At 54.4% G+C, this 15369-nt stretch overlaps 2 protein-coding genes across 4 annotated transcripts in view; one reads left to right on the top strand and one right to left on the bottom strand.

Moving 5' to 3' along the window:
* Positions 1-2945: 2945 nt before the first annotated feature.
* On the bottom strand, positions 2946-5287 carry TMEM205 (transmembrane protein 205). 3 transcript variants are annotated; one of them, XM_045290360.1, is made up of 4 exons: positions 5208-5287; positions 4612-4720; positions 4351-4514; positions 2946-3314 (listed from the first exon to the last, which is right to left on the bottom strand). In XM_045290360.1, the coding sequence occupies exons 2-4, from the start codon at positions 4709-4711 to the stop codon at positions 3003-3005; spliced, it is 576 nt and encodes a 191-aa protein (XP_045146295.1). In that variant the 5' UTR covers positions 4712-4720; positions 5208-5287; the 3' UTR covers positions 2946-3002. The 3 variants fall into 3 exon arrangements, with proteins under 3 accessions (XP_045146295.1, XP_004716881.1, XP_045146296.1); XM_004716824.2 differs by lacking the exon at positions 5208-5287 and adding an exon at positions 5113-5201; XM_045290361.1 differs by lacking the exon at positions 5208-5287 and adding an exon at positions 4976-5104.
* A 333-nt stretch (positions 5288-5620) lies between these two features.
* CCDC159 (coiled-coil domain containing 159) overlaps positions 5621-15369 on the top strand; it is a 14583-nt gene continuing 4834 nt past the window's right edge. Inside the window, exons 1-9 of the mRNA XM_045290372.1 lie at positions 5621-5686; positions 6851-6969; positions 7065-7300; positions 8039-8072; positions 8471-8559; positions 8668-8749; positions 8874-9069; positions 9913-9980; positions 10093-10169. Of these exons, the coding sequence (XP_045146307.1) occupies positions 5676-5686; positions 6851-6969; positions 7065-7300; positions 8039-8072; positions 8471-8559; positions 8668-8749; positions 8874-9069; positions 9913-9980; positions 10093-10169 (912 nt within the window). The 5' untranslated portion in view covers positions 5621-5675. The remainder of the gene's footprint in view (positions 5687-6850; positions 6970-7064; positions 7301-8038; positions 8073-8470; positions 8560-8667; positions 8750-8873; positions 9070-9912; positions 9981-10092; positions 10170-15369) is intronic.

Here is a 15369-nt window from a genome sequence, read left to right as displayed (position 1 = left end):
GGGGCCGCCCGGGGGCGGGGCCCGCGGCCGGCAGGTGGGCGGGGCTGCGAGGTGCCACCCGGGCCTGGCGAGGCCCCAGTTGGGTCTTTCCCTGGCCCTGGCTGCATAGGTGAGGTAGGAAGATGGGGCTGCCTGCGCCCGTAGTGGCTCACCGTCTGGGAAACCCCAAAGGGGCAGTGTGTGTCCTGTCGACGGGGTCCCCGTGAGTCAGGATGGGGGCCAGGGCAGACACTGGGGGAAAAGCAAAGGGATTCGACTGTGTGGACCCTTAACGGACTATGGGTAGCTTTGAGAAGAATGGGAGTTCCACAACAGGTCACTGTGCTCCTGCGGAACCCGTCCATGGATCAAGAGGCCGTGTGAACCGAACAAGGGGCTACAGGATGGTCTTCGATGGGGAAAGGTGTGCGAGTAGGATTGTGTCTTCTCAGCACAGTCCTTCAACTGTAGGCTGAGCGGAGCAGAGCGGCTGGCTTAGATGAAGGGCATCAGGCCTGGAGGAAGGCTTCCTAACAAGCTTCCCATCTGCAGGTGACCTCACCTTGGTTCTCAGATCAAGGACTGAAGCCTTCGGTGTGGGCCACAACTCGATGTAAAGCAAACCAACGTCCTCACACCTGACATGCGCAGGAGGTCACATCGTGATCAAGGGAGAAGAGGCTGAAGTTGTCAAGGATTTTGTCTTGCTTGGATCCACCATCAATGCTCACGGAACCCGCAATCGAGATCAAAAGACGTATTGCATTAGGTAAATCTGCACACGACCACTTTTCCATGTTGAAAGGCAAGGGGGTTACCTTGAGGACTGACCCAAGGCACCTGGCACCTGGCCATGGTATTTTCCATTGCCTCCTACGCATATGAAAGTTGGACATGGAGTAAGGAAGCGGCAAGAATGCATGCATTTGAATTCTGTATGGTGCTGGCAAAGGGTAATGGAAGTACCATCGACTGCCAAAAGAACAAGGGTCTGTCTGTCTTGGAAGACGTGCAGCCAGAAGGCTCCCTAGAAACAAAGATGGCAAGACTTCCGCTCACATACTGTGCACACGTTGGGACCAGGAGAGACCAGTCCCTGGAGATGAACATCCTGCTTCTGGTGAAGTGAAGGGGTGGCAAGAGAGAACCCTCCACAAGACGGCTTGACACAGCGGCTGCAACAATGGGCTCAGCTATAGGGACAGTGGTGAGGACGGAGCGGCGTTTCTTTCTGTTGTACATGGGGCTGCCGAGTCAGAACTGACTCGATGGCATCTAACAACATAGGAACAAGTAGCCCGATGGCACGGCGGCTTAAGCTCTTGGCTGCCAACCAAAAGAGCGACAGTTCACAGGAGAAAGGTGTAGCAATCTGTTTCTGTAAAGAGGAGCGCTCGATTGGACCCTATACGAGTCCTGGGTCCCTGTGAGTCGAACTAGTGGGCAGTGTTTGGTTCTATTTTGAACTGTTTGGAGCTTTGACTATGGGGAGAGTGATGACCATGGATTCTGGACAGAAATTCAAACACCACCGCTACTACTGTCTGGCCTTGTGACTTTGGACATGTCCCTTGCCCTCTCTGGACCTCAGTTTCGACTATCAAGTGGCAGATAACAACAGTACCCACCTCCCAGGGTGATGTGAGGGTTTTGATTGGAGTCAGGTGTTTGCCAAATGCAACACCTGACCCAAAGTGGGCTGGGCCCGTCGGCTAAACGCTCTCTGGGGCCCACACTCAGAATGAAATGGTCTTAAAAGGAGTCTGGGTGGTGTCGTGTTTACATGTCGGGCTGCTAACTGCAAGGCCAGGAGTTTGAAACCACCATCTGCTCTGAGGGAGCAAAACATGGCTTTCTACTCCCACAGTTAGTGTCTTAGAAACTCAGTGGGGAGGTCCACCCTGTCCTATAGGGTCACTAGGAGTTGTCACATGGACTCGATAGCAGTGGGCTCGGGTTGGCTTTAGTTTTATGGGGGAAAAGGAGCCCTGGTGGCCCACTGGTTAAGTGCTCAGCCGCTAAGCAGAGTCAAAGGTCAGGGCTTGACGTCACAAGCCGAACAGAGGGAGAGAGATGTGGTAGTAGTTGACTTCTGCAAAGATTTCCAGACTCTGCAGCCCTCTGGGGCAGGTCTACCCCATAGGGTCACCCTGAGTCGGAATCCACTCAAAGGCAGTGGGGCTCGGTTTGGTTTATGGGTAGGGAAATCAAGGCTCAGAGAGGTGCGGCTCTTTGCCTGAGGCCACACAGTAAGGAGAGCAAGCCGAGACCCGAGCTGTCTTCCTGGGGCCGCAGTGGCAAGTGTGTGGGCTTTGCTTGCGCCCAACTCTCAGTCGCCCTTGCTTAAGGCGCAAGCCCTCTGACCTCCCACTGCCTCATGGAAGCCACTGTCACCAAGGGCGGCATGTGGATGAGCTGTGAGGAAGGCCACCAGTCAGGAAAGGCTGGGCTCCGCTGCAGTAACAGGCAACCCCAGTCTCCACGGTTTGCTTCTCACCCACACTGGTTGCCAGGGTGACGAGGAACAGGCAGCAAATCACCTAGGGCAGTGGTTCTCAACCTTCCTAATGCAGAGACCCTTTAATACAGTTCCTTATGCTGGGGAGACACCCCCCCCCAACCATAAAATTATTGTCGTTGCTACGTCACCACTGTCATTTTGCTACTGTTATGAATCGGATGGTTCTCAACCTGTGGGGCTCTTAACCTCTGGGCCTGGAAGTGAGGCCTCTGTCATTTGATTGGCCAGTCCAGTCATGGATCCACGCCCAAGGTCAACAGGGTGGGGCGCAAGTTTGTGCCCACAACCAGAACCGGCTAGCAGAATGACATAGGTGGTGAATGCCAATCAGTGGGCACCATTTCAGGCAGGGCTTAAGGGGTAAGATGCCACAACACTGTGCCCTGGGCATGGGGAAACAAGATCTCAGCTTTAGTCCAGAGCCCTGCTTCTCACACCAGAAACATCAGCAGCCAGGGGCCTTTATTAAAATGCTGAGCGCCACGCAGGCACGGGGCGGGGATTAGAGGCGGCTCAGGTTCAGAGCGAGGCCGATGAGGCAGAGCCCGTTGGCCACGAGGCAGCCCAGGTTGCACAGGGAGGAGAGGCCGTGGTACCGGAAGAAGACCAGGCGGAGAGCTTCGTACTTGGGATCCTGCTCCCGCAGCTGGCGGTAGGGGTCCTGTTCTCGCAGCTGGCGGCTGCCGGGCACCTCCCCGCCCAGGCCCCGCTTCTTCTCCACGGTCTGCAGGGCCCACATGGTGGCCGTGGTGCGTGGCTCAAGCCATCGGCCATTGATGGCTGCCAGCGTGAGGCACAGCAGCAGCAGGCCGAGCTGGAGGGGACGCAGAAAGGGGGACAAGGTGAGGCGTGCCTGGGTGGCAGGAGGGGCCTTGTGAGGACCCTTCTGCATCCTCATCACCCAGGGGAGGAGGGGACACAGCACCAGGGCACAGCCAACTTCTCTTTCCTTCACCCCAGGCTGGGGGCCCCAAAGACTAGCTTGAGCTCTCATCCTCCCCTCCAAAAAACAAACACACACACACACTGGCAGCCCTTAAGGAAAGGCTCCACCTGTCCCTTTTACTCTCCCAAAGCCCACCTGAGTCCTTTCTCCTTTGATCCCCAGACTGACAGCCCACAACAGGGTCTGGCTTCCCCTCCTCCTGTTCCCCCAAACTGAGGGCAGCTCAGAAAAGAACCTTGCTCCCCAAACTGGTGCACAGCCCTGGAATACCCCCTCTGATCTTCCAAATCAGGAACCTTGAGACAAAGGCCCGCCTCCTCTGTGGCCCCAGCCCAGACCCCCAAAAGCTGCCACTGGGCCCACAGGAAGTGGAAGGGAAAAAAAAAAGTCAGCGAGGTTCCAATTACCCACAATCCTTTCCTGTCTCTGTGGGATTATTCTTGAAACACCTGTCTGGCCTCACCTGCCCATATCTGAGGAACATAATGGGGGCAGAGAGGGGAGGGCAAGGTAGAGAAACATGAGAGGCAGGCATGGTCCCTTGCCTGGTGGTTGGGGAAATGGGATCCTGGAGGTAAGGACCCACAAAAGGCTAGTCAGGCTGGTTTTAAAAAAACAACAACAATGAGCTGGGGTCAGTGCCCCAGCCCAGCTGAGTCACTGACAGCTCAGCAGAAGGCCCAAGGGGAGGAGAAGGAGCAGCCAGCAGCCAGTGATGAGACACTGGTAGGAAGACAGGGTTGCTGGGACCCATGTTCAGTCTGTGCACTGCTCAAAGGTGTCCAGGTTTGCACCCATCAGGAAGAGGGGGCACTTTTCTTTATTTTTAATTCGTGCCAAGGTAGGGGTTCCCCAGGCCCTGGAAGTAAGTCTCCAGAGGGTCAACGCTCCCCAGCCTGCCTACCTGGCTGGCCTCCCAGAAGGTGAGCTGAGTCCAGGCACACTGCGAAGCCAAGATGCAGAGGTTGACCAAGGCACAGCCCATGGAGATGTGAAAGTAGAAAGGGAAGAGTTTGCTCTGCACGAGGCCAAAAGTATGTCTGGGAAGGCCCCTAAAAAGCAGGAAGCCTGTGGACACAAGGGGCCACAGGCCTGTGAGGACAGATGCCCTTCCCCGTCCTGTTCCCGCCCCCAGGGCCCCACAACATGCAGGCTGGGTCCCTACCTGAGACAAAAGTCACCCATATCTGCATGCCCCAGGCTCCTGACAAGACCAAGAGGTGCACCACCTTGGCCAGGCCTCCCGGAGCCCCGACTTCCTCCATCTTGCAGCCCTAGAGAGGAGGCACCAAGCTAAGCTCTGCCCAGTGGCCTTCAGACTCAGAGTCCACTGGGCCACAGGGTCATGGCCAATGCAACAGAGACTCCAGGGAAGCTGCTCAGGAGTGGGGATGTCCGCTGACAACCCTTCGACTCAATCTCGCCCAAAAGGCCAGGTCTCACAATCTCAAACCCCGCCCCCCAAACCGTGCTACCTGCAAGACCCCCCCAAAGTCCCGCCCCTGAAGCTCAAGCTCCCAGTTTATTACCTTCAGTTAATAACCGCCCAGACAGCACAAGGGCTCCGGCTCTAACACTAATGATCCCTACTCCCAAACAGTCCCCAAATCACCACACCTACTAATTCCGGGGACCCCAAATCTCGCCCCGAGAAGCCCAACCCCACCGTCGCAAACCGGGACCTCCAACCGTTGCACCCAGGTGCGTGCGTCCAGAGGTGCTGAGGCCGGATTGCGGGGCCCAGAGGGCCGAACTTGATACCTCGCTCCCGCGCTCCGGGGCACCCCAGTGGCCCGCGGACCTCCTGGGCCACCTCCCCTCGTGGTCCGCCGCGCAACCAACCGCTCGTCCCGCCTCCAGCGGAGCCCCCAGCCAATCCAATCGTAGACTTACGGCTTTCCGCTCCGCCCCACCTTTGTACCGCCCTCTTAGATATCGACCAATCAAGGAGCAGAAATGCGTCTGGGAGCCCCGCCCCCGGGTTCTGAGGCCCCGGCACAGCCGCCCTTAAAAGCTGCGGAAGCGGGAAGGCGGCGAGCTAGGCTCGGCTACGGCGGCGGGGGCGGAGCTAAGGCGCCGTCGGGGGCGGAGCTAAGGCGCTGGCCCCGCCCCCCTCTGTGACTCCGGCTTCAGCTGCGGCACGTGTTTTCTTAAAGCGATGGTGTCCCCACAGGCTCAAACGTCAGCGTCACAGGCAGGGACTGGCTTCGCGGTCCCCGATGGGAGAGCATGAACAGGTGGTATGTGGTAGGTGGGAGAGGAAGCAGGTCTGGAACTGGACGGGCGTGAGATTCACGACCCTCCTGGTGGGGGCGGGGCCATTCGCTTAGGCCCCGCCCCTTCCCCAAAGAATTCTCCTGGGAGGGACTAGAATCCGCCGGACAGGAGGCGGGGCGGGGCGGCAAGGCTGCGACCTGCCTGCAGGTGATTGGTCCCCAGCGATGTCACTGCCCCTTCCTCTCCTGCAAGGATCCCCTGCCCCTCAGGTTGTCAGCTGACCATCCAGGACAAACCCTGACTGGGCCCCTGCTGCGTGCCAGTCACTGGCATGGATTCATTTCTTTAATCACAACAGCCCAGCAAGGTGGGCCCTGTCACCTCCCGTGTTTATAGCTCGGGACACTGACGCAAAACAAAGCTAGAATTCCAAACCCAGGTCACGTGGCTGGAGAGTCTCCCTAATGCCCCTTGAGCGGCGCTGCCTCCGGAAGTGCGGCTTCCCTGGGGGGGAGGGGATGCAGACGTGAGCTGCCGAGCCCTGTTCGCCCGGTCTGCTCCCAACCTTGCGGTTGCTGGCTTCTTGGCTAAGCATTGCCAACGGAAAGGTTTGCAGTTTGAATCCAACCGGCGGCTCCGTGGCAGAAAGTCCTGGCGATCTCTTCCTGGAAAGATTACAGCCTAGAATAGAAAAATCCCATGGGGCAGTTCTCTGCCATCAGCGGTCAGCCTCGCTCCGCACAGACCTCGGCCCAACTCAGCTAACCTTTGTGGACCAGGTATACCTGTCCACACCAGGTTTACCTGCGAGGCCAGGTGCACACGCTGCTACCTGGCCTTCAAGTTTGCTCCAGCTGCTTCTAGAACACTAGTCTCCCATCTCTGGCCTCTCGGGCTCCAGCTAGCTAGCCCCTGTGTCCACCCCTCAAGCCTTTCACACTCCACTTCTTGGCAGGGAAGCTCTTCCTTACACACCCCAGTAGATTAAGGTCCTGGGGGTTGGGGGTGGGAGGCGACTCTCTTCAGTCCCTCACATCCTGCTGGGAGTCCTGGGGCCAGGATCATCCTTCCAGCGTCAGCTCCTGCTGTGACACAGAGGGGCCACGTTCTGGCTGAAGCCTCTAGGGGTGTCAGGGAGAGTTGGGGATGCTGGGAACATGAGGGCTGGTCTCTCCCCACTCTCACAGTGACCCTCTCCTGGCTGGCCTACCCCGGGACCCTGACTTCGCTGTGACCTGCCGCTGCTCATCGCCCTTGCCCGCCAACGTGGGCTTGCCAGCTGAGAGGAAGTGTGACAAGTTCTGGGGTTCGTGGTGGGGAGTGCTGGAGCTGGGGGGTGGGGTGGGGGTAGAGGAGTTGAGGGGCATTCTGGGCTGGCCCTAAATGAAGCCTCATCCCCAGACTCTTCCTCAGACAAGATCTTGGACTGCACAAACCCCTGGGCCAGGGTCTCAGATTCGGAGATCGTGGGGCCGGCTTCTTCAGAGAACACAGGGACAGGGACGTGTGGCAACTGGAGGCCGGGGTGGGGCTCAGGGCTGCGGACACATGGCACTCCCTGCTTCCCCAGCTCGGAGGTGTTGAAGGAGAGCTGTAATGACCACGACCTTCTGAAGCGGCATCACCACATCTCCAAGGTCACCCCACCCCACTGTGGATGTGGGGTAGAGATGGTGGGGGAGCACAGCAAATCAAGATCCAGGGCAGGGGGGCAGGGCGGGAATGCTCACCCTCTAGGTCGGTGCCTGGCCCTCACTGAAAGCCCCTGCCCTATGGTGGGATGGAGAAGTGCAAGATTTTGTGCATGGGCCTGGGACTCTCAGCTCCACCCCGCCACTCTGGGGTCTGGGTGGCCGAGAGGTGTGCGAGTGGGTGCTGTGGGGCTCTGTGAAGGCAGGCTGGAGTGTTCGGCTTGTGACTACAAGTTGTGCGGCTGCGTCCCTAAGGGCTTTGGCGACTGTGTATGGTCGGGTTTGAGGGGCTGTGGGTGTTTGCGTCTAAGATAAGGTGACCAGATTTTAACATCGGAAAAGCGGGACACCACTGATAATAGCCACATGGCAGCCGCAAACCGTCTACCCTAGCTTGTCGTGCATTCTTTCCAAAAACCGGGGCTTTTTAAAAACGCTGTGGGACGCGGGACAAATTGTTAAAAATCGGGACTGTCCCGCCCAAAGCGGGACGGCTGGTCACCTTAGTCTAAGAAGGAGGGCCATTACCTGAACCCAAGCCAGGGACAGGACTGGTCCTGGGCCGCAGCCTGAGCTCACACCTGGGATGAGCCACATAGGTGTCCAACCACCCAGACCGGGCTGCAGTGAGCAGGAAGGCAGTTCAGGGACAAACACCACACCTTGTTTGTCCCCCTCCCCTAGAAGTCCTTGGATTCCAACAATTGCAAGGTTAAAGGTGAGAACCCAACCCCCCTAACAAGGCCATGTAGGGAAAGGGCCCCTCCTCTCAGCCCCAGTATCTACAGACCCCTGGCCCCACCTCTACCTCAAGGGACCCCCCTGACTCTCCCCTTGGCCCCCTGCTGGCCCCCTGAGCCTCAGTTGAGCTCAGCTCTGTCCCCCCACCCCCACCCCTTCTGGCCTCAGCTGCCCCTCACCTCTGCCCACAGCAAAGTCTGCCACCATGATCCCCGACTCCCAGAAACAACTGCGGTTCGAACTAGCTTTCCTGTGCTTCTAGGATTGCAACTAGGAGGAAGACTTCTCTGCGCCCCTTCCCCACACCTCCCTAACTCCCCACTCCCCCCACCCCCACCTCTTCTGGCCTCAGCTGCCCCTCACCTCTGCCCACAGCAAAGTCTGCCACCATGATCCCCGACTCCCAGAAACAACTGCGGTTCGAACTAGAGTCACTCAAGAGCCAGCTGCAGGCCCAGACCAAGGTAAGCTGCCAGCCTGGCCTTGGCACGGCTCCCACCCCCCCCACGCCCCCAGCCTCCACTGCCCCACAGGTGCCCTCTTCCAGCCCCAGGCCTGACCTCTGCCCCCAGGCTTTCGAGTTTCTGAACCACTCAGTGACCATGTTGGAGAAGGAGAGCAGCCTACAGCAAATCAAGATCCAGCAGCTTGAAGGTGAGGAAGGACCTGCATGGGGCGGGGCAGGCTGGGGGGGGTGTCCCCGGAGAGGATGAGCAGTCTGGGGTGAGCGCTGGGGCCAGGCTGTGCAAGGACAGGGCTCAGTCCCTGGTGCCTGCAGAGGTGCTGAGCCCCGCGAGCTGCCAGGCTCAGAAGGACCTGCGCAAGTGGGGCCTGGAGCAGGGCCGGCAGGAGCTGTACGGGGCCCTGGCCCAAGGCTTGAAGGGGCTGCAGAAGACGCTGCAGGACAACGAGGAGATGCAGCAGGCCCGCACTGCCCGCTGCCTGCAGCTGCTGGCCCAGGAGATCCAAGACAGGTGGGCGTGGGTGAGAGGGAAGAGTGGGCTAGGGGAGGGCAGAGAGGAGGCTTAAGGAAAGGAGGGGCGCCTGGGGAGAGTGGACAGGGCCAGGAGCGGGGACTGGGGAGGGCCAGGAAGCTAGGGTGGAGGCCTGAAGGCAGGAAGCTGGGGCTGTAGGAGCCCCCGAGCCTGGTGGATTTACCCGTGGGCTGCTGCTAAGGGTTTCTGTTCCAGGAAAGGCTTCCGGCCTCAGAAACCCAAAGTGACAGTTCTACCCTGTCCTGTAGGGTCACCAAGACCTTGTCAGAATTAACTCAATGGCAGGATCTTTTTTGAAGTTTTGAAGAGACAGAAGGGGAAAGGTGAAGGCCAAGCCCTCGGCTGAAGAGGGTGGGAGGGACTGAGGGAGCGGAAGTCTGAGGTCAGGAGGAGAAGATGGGGGGTGTGGGGTGGGGTGGGGGGCTGGGTGGAGTAGTAGCTGGAAAGGAAGGGTGGGCAGGCCAAGGTGGGAGGAGACAAAGCTGAGGAAGTGGCTGGATTGAGCAGAGGTGGAGGCAAAGGGCCAGGGGCTGGGCAGAGTGCAGGTTGAGGTGGCACTGCCCCTTTCTGCCAGTGAGCCCTGGTGACTTGGTGGTGACGCACTGGGCTGCTGCTGCCAGGTCAGCAGTTTGAAACCAATAGCAGCCTTTCAGGAGAGAGATGAGGCTTCCCACTCCTGTAAAGTGTTACTGACTCCGAAACCCACAGGGCAGGTAGTTCTACCCTATCCTTATAGGATTGGCAATGAGTTAGAATTGACTCAATCGCAGTGAATTTGGTTTTGTTGTTATTGTGGGGGTTTTTTTGGGGGGGTCCCCTCAGCAAGAAATTCCTATGGGAGGAGCTGGAGCTGGTTCGAGAGGAGGTGACCTTCATCTACCAGAAGCTCCGTGAGTGTCTGGAGACCCCAGCCCGGACGGGGGGTTGGTGGGTGGGGGGTGTCTTCTGTCCTCCCAGCCCCTCTGAGCCCCTTCCACCAGCCCTACCCGCCCCTCCACACAGAAGCTCAGGAGGAGGAGATCACAGAGAACCTGGTGAACATTAAGAAGATGCAGAAGACACAGGTGAAGTGCCGCAAGGTGAGAGGCAAGAGCAGGAATCCCCTGGGAGGTGGGGACATGAGGAGTCTCTGCTGGCCGGACGCAACAGGCCACCCAAAAGACCGGAGTGCAAATCCCCGCTCTGTCACTTACTGCCTGGACAACCTCGGGCAAGTCCTTTCATCTTGGAGCCTCCGTTTCCCCATCGGCATAGAGGGCAGCGGAAGCCGTGTCCCAACCCAATCACGAATCTCCTAGTTCATTGTTCTGACGGGCCATCAAGTCTTTCTGAGTCACCGCTACCCCGTGTTCACCAGAACCAAGCACTGCCTGATCCTGTGCCGTCCTCACGACCGTTCCTACGTTTGAGCTAACTTTTACTGCAGCTGTGTCCATCCATCGCCCTGAGGGTCTTCTTGCTTGGGTGCCCCTCTACCAAGCACGACGCCCTTCTCCAGGGCTGGTCCCTCCTGAGAGCATGCACGTGGGAGGAAGGCTCCCCACCCTTCCTTCTGCTTCCTCCGAGTAAGTGGGGTTGTTGATTCCCCTAGAAGTTTGTGGTCTATAGTCCGTGTGCTTCAGGAAGGCCATCGTTCCGGATTCTGAGTTCTCCTTCCACCTGCCTTGTTCCGTGTCTACCTTTCCTAGACATATAAAGTGATGGAAGATACTTTCACTTTGACCGGGCACATCTGAGTCCTCTAGGTAGCGCCTTTGGCTTTTCACTCTTCCGAGGTCTTTTGTGCTGTTTTTGCATTTGAGCTTTTTGCCGTAAACCAAGCGAAGGCTTACGGAGCGGATCATCAGTTTCGTTTCAGCTCATCCGCTGCAGTCCCCCTGATGTCCCACCAGTTCTCCCCTGTGTTTTCCATTTCGATTGCTCTTACTGTTCTAGCCCTCTGTTCTTGGTCCTTGGTCTTGGGGTTCAGGATTCTAACACAGGGGTGAATTCCATTCCAGACCTGAAGGGTGACTAAGGGCCACCATCTGGGGGTGTCTACCGGTCTCTATCTGACCAGTAAGCCTGGTCTCTTTTATGATTTTGGATTTGGTTCCGCATTTTTCTCCTCCTCTACCCGGGACCTTGTAAGGAGATTCTTTTCAGAGCCGTTGATAAGGGAAGTCGGGCACCATCTAGTTCTTACGGTCTCAGCAGGTATAGAGACTGATCCATTTGAGTGGTCTGTGAGTTTAAGGAGGCCTTTTTGAAGCAGATTCCCCCAGTGCAAGCCTATGTCATCTGATTCTTGCCTGCGGATTTCCTGGGCATTGACTGTGGACCCAAGTAAAATAAAGTCCTTTGCCGTTTCCATCCTTTCTCCATTGACCATGATGTTCCATCACTTGTCTATCTGTGTGTGGTACTGTGGTGGCTTGTCTGTTGCCGTGATGCCGGAAGCTATGCCATCGGTATTTCAAGATCCAGCTGCATCATCCATTGAAAACAGGCTTCCCTGAAGTTTGCGGTCTCAGACAGATTAAGAAAAAAGGCCTGGGAATCTACGTCTTTTACAAGTGGCCTATGCAAACCTTTTGAAGGGCAGCATAGCATTGACTTGGTGCCGGAAGATGAACCTCTCAGGGTGGGAGGGACTCAAACTACGACTAGAGAAGCGCTGCCTCCTCAAAGTAGAGTCAAGTTTAATAATGCGGGTGGTGGAAAGGTTGGGGGACCTTCAACTCTTAATGTTGTGCAACTCAAAATGAGAAGTAGCTGAAAATAGCCACTCGTGATTGGAATGTGGGACGTACAGCCTATGATCCTAGGAAACTAGAACTTAACCAGAAGTGAAATGGAATGTTTATCGATGGATGACCTAGGCATTAGTGAGCTGAGGTGGACTGATAATTGGCCTTTTCAAATTGGATAGTCACAGTCAATAATGGCAAACCGAAGAGAATTGGCACCCCATGAAAGAGCATTTCAAGATCTATCATACAGTACAGTGCTGCCAGTCATATGATAATACCCATATGTCTCCAAGAGCACCCAGTTAAGATGACTATTGTTTATACTTTCATGCCAACCGCTAAGGCCAAAGACGAAGAGTGTAAAGATTGTTTCCAACGTCTGCAGTCTGTAACTGATCACACATGCATGCGATCAAGGTGCATTGGTAATTGCTGGTTGGATACAATAAGGATCAGTAACTGGAAAATATGGCCTTGATGGTAGAAATGAAGCCAGAGGTTGAATAATAGATCATTGTAAGACCGATGACTTACTCATTGCAAATACCATCTTTTCAGCAATATAAACAGCAACTCTAACGATATACATGAACCTCAGAGGGTGGAACAGCAGGATTCAAATGGACTACGTCAATGGGAAGAGAAGATTGAGAAGCTCAGTATCATCTGTCAGCATAAGACTAGGGGCTACCGGTTGAAAAGACCATGAATTGCTCATGGGCAAGTCAAGTTGAAGCTGAAGAAAATTAAAAGAAAGTCCACAAGCCCTAAAGTACCACCCTAAGTATAAGTCACCTGAATTTAGAGACTTTCTCAAAAATAGACTGAATGCATTGAACATGAATGACTGATGACCAGATGAATCGTGGAATGACAACAAGGACATCATACATAAAGAAAGCAAAAGATCATTCAAAAGACAGGAAAGATACAAAAGATCAGAAGAGATTCCGAAACTTGCTTTTGAACATAGAGTTCCAACTAAATACCTGTGGGTTCCTGAGACTGTAACTGTTTATGGGAGGAAAATGCCCACTCGTTCTCCTGCAAGATAGCTTCCTTTTTCTCCGTGGAGCGGCTGGTGGTTTAAACTACTGAACTGCAGTTAGTAGCCCAACGTGTCAACCCCCTCCACCACTGCAATAAATGATAACGGAGGGCTATCTCTGATCTTTTCTGGCTTCCCTGTACCTTTGAATCTCTGTGCTACAGTCTGATACCCCTGTTCTCGGTGACTTCTGCCACCTGACGGAGATCTTGAACCTGCTCTTCCAAGATCCTCCAGGTTTCTTTCCCTGCTACTGTTTCAAAAATGGCTCATCACGACGGCCAGCAGGGTGGTAACAAAAACTGACCAATCGCCTCTCTTAGGGTTACACCATAGTTGCATAGCCCCCACCCATTCATTTGGTGAGAGCTACAGGTATTTGGGTACAAGAGCCATGCTAAGAAATTTCATTCCACCACAGCCACGAAGGCTCCTCTTGAACGTAGAATAGCCGTAGCAGATGGACGAAATGATGAAGGAAGAGTTCAATCGAAGACTTCAAAGGGTGGCTGCAGAAGCCAAAGCGTTATAACAGTAGATGACAGAGACCTGGGGGTGGGAAACCCAACAGAAACAAGACGCTTGGCGTTTCTCAAGCTGTAGGCACTGAAGAAAAACGTTCAAGCTTCACGCTGCAATATTGAAGACCTCCGTGGGCAGCGTACCGCGTGACACAGGAGGCATCAGAAGAAGACGGGAGGAATGTGGTGACTGGATCGAAAAGAAGTGGTGGGTCTCCCACCATCTCAAGAGGCAGTGTATGGTCAAGAGCTGATGATCTTGAGGGAAGAAATCCAAGCTGCCCTGAAGGCTTTGGTGAAAAATACCCCACACACACACACACACACCAGAAAACCCCAGAACCTCACTGCCATTGAGGCGATGCCAACTCATAGCCACCCTGGAGGGCAGGGTAGAACTGCTCCTGGAAGCTTCCGGGACTGTCACTCTCGTGGGAGTAGAAAGCCCGGTCTTTCTCCCAGTGAAAAACAAGGCCGCTGGTGTTGACGGAGTACCAATTGAAATGCTTCCACAAACCGATGGGGTACCGCAAGCACTTACTGGTCTACAGCAAGACATTTGGAAGATGGGCACCTGGCCAACTGGCTGGAAGAGGCCCGTATCTGTGCCCCTTTCGAAGAAAGGTGACTCGACAGAATGTGAAGATAACCTACCAATATCATTACTATCACACGCAAGTAAAATTTTGCTGATGGTAATTTTTTCAAATGGTTGCCGAATCTTTTACCATCATCGGCTAAATTAAGCACACTCTCTGTAGAATGACTTTCTGTTCCAGGGAAGTGACCGATAATGTTCTCTAACATAAAAAGACCAAGACCAAGGGTTCAATAGAAAGCAAATGTCTAGAGAAGAATGAGGGCAACCTATGTACAAGCATGCCTGATTCAATTGATGTTTGGATTGTGATAAGAGGTGTACGAGTGGACTTGGGGCTCACACTTACTTCTAGCTCTAATCTAAGAATAATTCGTTCTTATAAAGCAGCCCTACTTGATCCTTGCCCTCATGAATCGATCCCTGAAGATATGGGTGCTATAGCAAAGTGTGGTGAAGAGACTAGATGGCCCCCGGCTGTCAGAAAGACTAGTGTCTGGGGGTCTTAAAGGCTTGTCTTCAAACAAGCAGCCATCTAAAAGTGAGGCATCAACATGGAAGCCCACAGGGAAGCAATACACCAACCTGTGTGAGCCAAAGATTTAAAATAATACAATCCAAATCCAAAGGAGGAAATAGTATCAGTGCTTAAACTGTAAAGTCCTCGTTTGCAGAAGGCTAAGGATGACAGTGGATGCCCAAAATCCATCTGCAGGATCTACACCTATATTAAGCCTCTGGTGATGTCCCTCTGACCCTAGTGGAGGCGTGTGAATACACTGACTATCGAACAGAGGATCGTAGAGAGCATTAGAGTAGATTAAAATGTAACATCTGATTCGATCCCCGTTTCGACACCTCCAAAAGTACTAGCGCTCAAAAACAAAAACCCCCCAAAAAGTGAAGAGGAAGTGCATGTGGGTGAAGCCTTTGTCAAATTCCCTCTGCACATAGAGCAGGGATGGGAATAACCTTGCTATCACACACAATGCGTTGGACGGTGGATTATGACAGATATAGTTAAGTCAAAATCTAACACCTTATCATTTGAGCTCCCTTTTGACCCATTTTAAAGTTGCTCTCATTCCTAATATCGTCCGTTTTCTTTTCAACTGGGGTTTTTCTCTGTCTTATTTTAGTATTGGTTATTAGCTTTTATGACTCTGTTTTATATTTTGTATGTTTATTGGTCCAGGAAGTTTATATGAAGTCCAGGATGGGTGAATCTAGAGAGATAGTAATTGGATTTAAGGGTTCCTTGAGTGGGGGAAATTGGGAGAAAATGGGCAGCTAATAACAAAACCATTAGTTTGTACAACACACTTCTGGATATGATTGAACTATGGAGTTGGATATTTGGATTATGACCCAATAAAACTT

The sequence above is a fragment of the Echinops telfairi genome, unplaced genomic scaffold, assembly GCF_000313985.2.
Source record: "Echinops telfairi isolate 266 unplaced genomic scaffold, ASM31398v2 ScPeMD7_36;HRSCAF=134, whole genome shotgun sequence".
NCBI classification, from domain to species: Eukaryota; Metazoa; Chordata; class Mammalia; order Afrosoricida; family Tenrecidae; genus Echinops; species Echinops telfairi.
Note: the sequence above shows the minus strand (reverse complement) of the source record. Positions and strands in the feature narration are given on the sequence as shown.

Coding starts and splice junctions, on each gene's coding strand:
- TMEM205 (XM_045290360.1), bottom strand. CDS start 4,711: ATGGAGGAAGTCGGGGCTCCGGGAGGCCTGGCCAAGGTGGTGCACCTC. Junction 4,515..4,611: donor ATGGGTGACTTTTGTCTCAG/GTAGGGACCCAG, acceptor TTGTGTCCACAG/GCTTCCTGCTTTTTAGGGGC. Junction 3,315..4,350: donor CCTTCTGGGAGGCCAGCCAG/GTAGGCAGGCTG, acceptor CGTCCCCTCCAG/CTCGGCCTGCTGCTGCTGTG.